The sequence below is a fragment of the Podarcis raffonei genome, chromosome 15 (genome assembly GCF_027172205.1).
Source record: "Podarcis raffonei isolate rPodRaf1 chromosome 15, rPodRaf1.pri, whole genome shotgun sequence".
Taxonomy (NCBI): domain Eukaryota; kingdom Metazoa; phylum Chordata; class Lepidosauria; order Squamata; family Lacertidae; genus Podarcis; species Podarcis raffonei.
In genome coordinates this window covers 35,084,920-35,091,776 of record NC_070616.1, presented here as the reverse complement: position 1 = coordinate 35,091,776, position 6,857 = coordinate 35,084,920, and the positions used below count along the sequence as shown (strand labels likewise).

Sequence of the window (6,857 nt, the reverse complement as noted above, 5' to 3'; positions counted from 1 at the left end):
AATACATAGCAAACTGAGGTTCTGCCCCCCACCCACAAAAGGCCTGCCTGCACTAACAAAAATCATGGCTACGCCCATGACTCCCATTAACTCCACCCAGTATGGGTAACGGTCAGGGATGATGGGAGGGGCAGTTCAGCAACATTTGGAGGGCCACAGGCACACCACTCCTGATATATGGGATGGGATTGAGGAGAACTTTATTGCTGGAATCGTAGTCAAGTTAGCTTGTCCAGATTCCTACAGACACAAAAGAAAAGGCGTTATGTATTTTGCCTAGGAACCTATGATGCTCTGCTAGTACTTAATAATCAGTGATGAATGGGAGAGGTTGTGTTTTTCTGCCACTCCAAAATGTTTACAAGTTATGTCTCAATTCTGTCGACTTTAAAGCTTTCAGTGGGTGGTAAGTTTTCTTCAGGCTGTATTAACAATTACTCTGGGAGGTCTCGCTATTTGGTTTGGAGGGAGCATGGTTGTTGCTACTGTAACAGACTACTTTTGGAGCGAAGTGTGGAGAAAGCCCTCATTAGTTCCCAAGCCACAGTGATACTCTTCCTAACACAGGGTAGACAGAAAGTAGATGAGGCTCTACCACAGAACTTTTCAAGTTGGTGACATGCTTTTTGGACATGCATCATTTCGTGACACAGTAATTCAATTTTACTAGCAAACTGGAGGTTAAACAAACCCTTTCCAGTGCCAGGAGGGAGCATTTGTGCGACACACCTACACACAAACATGTTGTGACGCAGAGTTTGGAAAGCTCTGTTCTACCACTTTATTGCTTGTAGATTTGACAATAGCAACAACAACAAAAACCAACTGCATGCAGTTGGAGGAGCCAATCCCTTTGTCCCCTTCTTGTCAGGCCACAACAGGCCAGTAAATATATTTCCATGCTGGTCATCTTTGTGGGATTATATATAAGGCTACTTTAAATTAGGCTGCTAAAGCCCCTGATCTATATTGCACACGAAAGTAGTTATGCACTTGGATGTGATACTTAAGTGGCTGCACCCCAAGATACCATTTTGCATCTAATTCCACCCAAAGTGACTACTGTGTACTTCAGCTGGTGCACCTCAAAGCACAAAATAAATCCTGCAAAATTTACGCCTGTACACAGCTAACGTAGTTCACTTGCAGAGACTAGTTATTGTCATTAAAATGCAAGAAACCTATCAAGGAGATTATGTTCTCACACTAACTTACATGTTGGTTGTAGTGTTTCACACATGGGGAAGCACTTATCTTCAGTGAAATTGCAATGTCAGATTTTGAAGATCAAATTACAGCAGTACATGCTGAAATACCATTAATGACTGAAAGGTGAAAAGACCCTGAAATTTGTGACAGTGTCTTCTTGCCGATTATGAAACAGGCTACTGTTCCCAAGTGGCTTTTTCTCCAAAGTAAACTCACAAACAGGCTTCCTTCAGAAGCAAGCACAGCTGAGACTATAAGAGTCAAAAATGCGTGAGAAATGTATGACTTCACGCCAAAAATACCACCAGAAGAAGCTGTGCCTATTTTGGGTATTGAGGCAGCACTATAAAGTGCAGGACAAGAGTCATGAATAAGCAATGAACATACAGGTGAGAAACAGTTGACTCCAAGATCTCAGAAATGCACCCACCCTAATCCCAAATTACATCCCAGGGCCAGATAATTGAAATGAGGGGCTGTTGAGTTATATGGAGTTGATACCTTCATACACTGGGCTAGGACTGGGGAGACACAGGTTCAAATCCACATGAAACAGAGGCTGTGTATGCACTGCTGCTTTAAAAAAAAGATGCATCATTCTCTCACCCTGCCCCCCAGTTTCCAGGGAGCAACATTTCATAAGAAACAAGACAATATAGATTGTGGCTATTACATGGAGAGTAAACAGGAATGTGTACACAGCCTAACTTGCTGGTTTTGGTCCAGTCGCTCTTTGTAGTCCTAGCCTAACTTAACTCTCAGGTTTGTTGGGAAGATGAAAAGGAAGATGAAGATGAAAAGGATGGGTGGAGCACACTGGGCATCTTTATTATACAGCTTTTGGCAAATGCTGAAGACACCTCTTTACCCTTGACCTCTTTATCAACTCTTTTGATACCAGAAAGATATATTTTCTTTTTAAATTTTTATTTGCATTTTCAAAAACAGGAACAGGAGAGGTATATTTTCCGTACCCATGTTATTTGGAGGCTTGTAAGTTGTTGTAAACTATTCTGAACATTTTGTTTTAATTGCTGTAACTCACCCTGGGATCTTGGGTTGAAGGGAGGATAATTAATAAATAAATATATTAGTAATAGGACCGTTTATGGTCCCCATAAGCACCTTGGAGGAAAGATCCAAGCGTCATAATAAAAAGGTGGAGGCCTTCCAAAATCCAGAGCTGGTCAAAAAGTTGCGTTAGGGCCCCTCCAGATGTTGCACAACAGTGTGCAAGCTTTCCATGTCGACCAGAACTCTGAGGCGGGTGGGTCGAGTGAGTTAAATAAAAATCGTTAGCCTGGATCTTGAAAAATGAATAAATAAACCAAACCTATCACTGGTTTGCTGCTAGTGCGATTACACAGCCATTTTCGCTTCCAGATACCCCGCCCTCCCCGCTGGTTCCTCCTTATCCGAGTTCAAGCAGCCATCACAAATCAAGTCAGCCAGCATTTCTGCATCCTGGATTCGGCCCCCGCCCTCGTGCCTCGACTCCCTGCGCGGCCACATCCCGCCACACGGCTGCCATTCAAGCCCTGCTCCTTGGCGACGAAGCCGCCTTGGAGCCTGAGAGGCTTGCTTCCGAGCAGACGGGCGTGCGGCCTGCACAGCTTCCACAGCCGTTTCCTTCCTCAGCACTAAAAAGCGCGGGATTGGGGGGGGGAACCGGCAGGCCCCGTCCCCATCCCCCACCCCTTCCTTCCTTCCAAACAGACAACCTTAGCCTTACCCAGTGCAAGTCAACAGCGCGCATGCTCAGGAAAAACGGGGGGGGGAGAAACAACCCTCCCCCATACCTTTCTTCGGTTCCCGCCTCTCGCGGAGACCACGCCCTTACTGAGAGGCGCGGAACACCCGAGCACCCACCCTCGCCCCGAACCGAGAGCTCTGACTGGCCCCACGCCCCTTTCACTCTGGAAACTCTCCTCGTTGCCATTGGCCGAAAGTCGCGTGAGGAAAGGCGGAGGCGGGGGTCCGCCGGCTATATAAGCCCTGCGAGCGGCCGCCGTTCTTTCTGCTGTGCCGCGCTCCTTGCTGTGTGGAGAGGGCTTGACGCTGGTGCTGCCTGATACCGCTGCCGCCGGTTTTTTCCTTTTTTTTTTAAGCTACCCCCTTCCTTTATTCGACTCATTCCCGCCATCATGGTCAACCCGGTCGTGTTTTTCGACGTCTGCGCCGACGGCGAGCCCTTGGGGCGCGTCACCTTCGAGGTACGAAGAGAGCCGTTAAGGCTAGAGCGCGGAGAGAGGGGCGCGCCTGAGGAGGACTCGGCTCCGCCGCCATTTCCTGCCGGGGAGGGAGTTCGGGGCCATTTTGGGACTGGTGTGTGTGCACGGGGGAGGGTGGGGGCTGTTAGGAGCAACGGGCGCCGGTTGCGGGGGGAGGGGGCGCGATCGCCTCACTGCGGCGCGAGAGGGGCTGCGCGCGCACCCGGGCGGCCTGGCGGGGGGGGGGGACGGCAACAGAGGAAGGGAAGTGGGCGCGCGCGGACGGGCGTCGCCTCCACGTGGCCTGCGCAGCCTGCCCTGGGGGAAGCGGTTGCTGGCCGCCGCCGCCTTTGTTTCCCTCGCCGCGGCCGCCGCGCCTTCTTGGCTCTTCCCTCCGCGGGGAAGGGACGGGCTGCTAACGCCGCCTGCAAGGCCTTTGGCTGTTGTCGCCGCCGGCAAGGCTCTTCACGCCTCGCCCCTGATGCTGCCCATTCTCCCCACGCCTTTGCTGCAGAGATGGGAGGAGGGCCGGGGGCAGCAGTGGAGGGGGCTAGCCTCCATTTTTGGATTATTTTCCGTGGTAGTTTTCAGGGCTTTTTTTTTTTTTTTTTTAGTGAAACGAGGCTTAAGGATTGCCTTACGGGCGTCTCTAACGGACCCCCCAAAAAATTATAATGCAAGTGCTGTGCGGACGAGCCCCTTTTTAGATCGCATGAAGGGAGGTATAGGCAAGGCCTGGATTCTCGGGCTTTCTGTTCCCCCCGCCCTCTCCCGATCAGGTTTTCCTTGATATCAAAAGCACCAAATGGCGGGCTGCGGTCTCCCGTGCATATTTCCTTAGCTGGGTTTCCTGCTCCTTTTCTTCACGGTAATGCCTTGCGTGGAGCAAGGAGATTCGTGCACCGAAAAGCTGCGAGTGTAGCTTTGTTTTCCTTGACCCGCGATTTTAGTAAGAAAATCTTCACTCATCCCAAGCCCACGGCAGAGGTTAGGGATGGCTATGAAAGGTTATCTCTGCTCCTTTTAACGTTTTGATGGATTGTGTCTGCTTTGTGCGGGGGGGGGGGAATAAGCGGGTTAAATTTCAGTGCGGGGTTTCAAAGTGCGACAAATGATTGCACCACAGAGGTGGCTGTTGCAAGTTTTACCCCGTATGCGAATGGTGCTAGAGCCAGATTGAGCACGGTGCATGCTAGAGTTGTCCAGCTAATTTGTACCTGGCGTGAGTCCTGTCACTGCAGCAAAGAATAAATGGACAGTATGCCGATTGGATTTGGGAAGTGGGTGGAACACTTCGTGCCTTTTCCAAATTATGAAAATTCTGCCTTGTTGGATGTCTTTTGTACACGAGCTAAAGTTGTGCCAAAACAAAATGCAGTTGTATGTAAAGTAGATTTGTTAGGATTACACTTTTAACCGGTGGTAATAAATAATGGTGAGTAGACAGTAAATCGTTTTTGCCTGATTGCAGCTGGCCTCAATATTTAGCAGTAGAAGGTAGTTAAGTCGACCATTTTTATTAGAAGACTAGAAGGATTCTGGTTTGTCAGAGCTCCCTCTAGAGTGCTCTTCAATCTAAGGCATAAGCATGCTGTATCAGTCTAATGTGCCTTGATCCTATCAATTAGCTACTGCCTTGTATCATTCCTGCACAGTTCAGTTCGATAAACGAGTCAACAGTCAGTTTTGATTTGCAGAATAGGATGTTTTCAGTTTATAGCATCCCTTGCAATACATATATTTTGGTGCATGTTGCTAGAATTAATGACACTGATAATTACAAATGGTTAACAGGATAGCTTGAATGATGGTTATACGCCATAACCACCCAGGTTAAATATTTTAAAGGGCAGTGCTTCTCTTGGTAAAGCAATACAGCAAGAAGGATCAATGAGACTGGGAAAATTAAGGGAGTTAAGTAAAAATGTGTCTATTCAAACTGAATGTCATTAATTGACGTCTGTTTTTGTCCCACAGCTATTTGCAGACACTGTTCCAAAGACAGCAGGTTTGTACATTTGAAGTGCCTTCATCTCCAGGCATGTTTGTTGGAAGTAATTTTTCAAGGATCTAAGCAAATGTGGAAGGCTGTTCTTACAAATGTCTGCCTCTGATTTCAGAGAATTTCCGTGCCTTGAGCACTGGGGAGAAAGGTTTTGGTTACAAGGGGTCCTGCTTCCACAGAATCATTCCTGGGTTCATGTGCCAGGTATGTAGCAGTTATATTTTAGTCTTTCAGTATTTGAATTGCACTGTTGATGAGATTCATTCATATAAAAAGCATTGCGGTCCTGCCTTGTCATGTTTTACGATTTATGATAGTCTGGTCCCTAGACTTTGACCTTTTCTGCTTGCATAATTGCTCTTCAGTCCTGAATCCATATATATATATATCGCCCAGTGTCAGGTTTCAGCTACATGTGTATATTGTTTTTCTATAGGGTGGTGACTTTACTCGTCATAATGGAACAGGTGGTAAATCAATTTACGGTGAGAAGTTTGCTGATGAGAACTTCGTCCTCAAGCACACAGGTGCTGGCATCTTGTCTATGGCAAATGCTGGTCCCAATACAAATGGGTCTCAGTTCTTCATCTGCACTGCCAAAACTGACTGGTGAGTACTTTGAGACTCTCAACAGTGAACTTAGGCATTAGTTCAAATGGAATAGAATGCCCTGAGCCTGAAGTAGAAGGTTGTGTTTTGTCTAAATTTACACCAAACATAATAGCCAAGCATAATTTCTTGGCTAGCATAGTTATTGCCTGCTGCCTGTCACCTAAAATCTTCTGAATGTTGACAGGATGGTAGCCTTAAATGTATTTGGAACAGCTTTACGAAAAATCACAAAAGCTTTCTAAATTGTTCTAACCAATTTATTTCCTTAGGTTGGATGGGAAACATGTGGTCTTTGGCAAAGTCAAAGATGGAATGAATATTGTGGAAGCAATGGAGCGCTTTGGGTCAAGGAACGGCAAGACAAGCAAGAAGATCACCATCTCTGACTGTGGGCAGCTGTCATAAAATTCCTTTGTCTTAACAATCAACCATTCCTTCTGTAGCTGGGGTTAGTCCCCTGTAATCCTTGTGCTCCTGACTTACTGCTGCTTTTCTATTGGGTTTCAATTTCTGCTCCCTCACAAGTCCAGCTGGACTGAAGACAACTTTGTTTGCAAAGTGAAATAAAACAAGTTAAACCACATACTAGTTTGTTGTTTTCTCCCCCAAGGCAAAGCCTTGCATGTTATAATCTGATCAGATAGGTCCTAATCCTAAAAACATTGTCAAACCTTGGGGTGGCTTAGGTGTTGGGCAATATTAAGCCTGTCTGTAACCTTTATTCTAATCTTTGGGGATGGAGAATTTGTTCTTCCCCATAGTGATCACCATAGCAGACTATATACTCTGCTGACTGAGGCTGATAGAAGTTGCGGCCTCTG

At 46.9% G+C, this 6,857-nt stretch overlaps 1 protein-coding gene across 1 annotated transcript; it reads left to right on the top strand.

The window, feature by feature from the left end:
* The first annotated feature begins 3,228 nt into the window (after positions 1–3,228).
* PPIA (peptidylprolyl isomerase A) lies at positions 3,229–6,619 on the top strand. Its single transcript, XM_053367332.1, has 5 exons — positions 3,229–3,422; positions 5,397–5,427; positions 5,540–5,628; positions 5,861–6,033; positions 6,306–6,619. Exons 1-5 carry the CDS (start codon positions 3,354–3,356, stop codon positions 6,439–6,441), a joined length of 498 nt encoding a protein of 165 aa, XP_053223307.1. The 5' UTR covers positions 3,229–3,353; the 3' UTR covers positions 6,442–6,619.
* Positions 6,620–6,857: the final 238 nt, after the last annotated feature.

Coding starts and splice junctions, on each gene's coding strand:
- PPIA (XM_053367332.1), top strand. CDS start 3,354: ATGGTCAACCCGGTCGTGTTTTTCGACGTCTGCGCCGACGGCGAGCCC. Junction 3,423..5,396: donor TGGGGCGCGTCACCTTCGAG/GTACGAAGAGAG, acceptor TTTGTCCCACAG/CTATTTGCAGACACTGTTCC. Junction 6,034..6,305: donor TGCACTGCCAAAACTGACTG/GTGAGTACTTTG, acceptor TTATTTCCTTAG/GTTGGATGGGAAACATGTGG.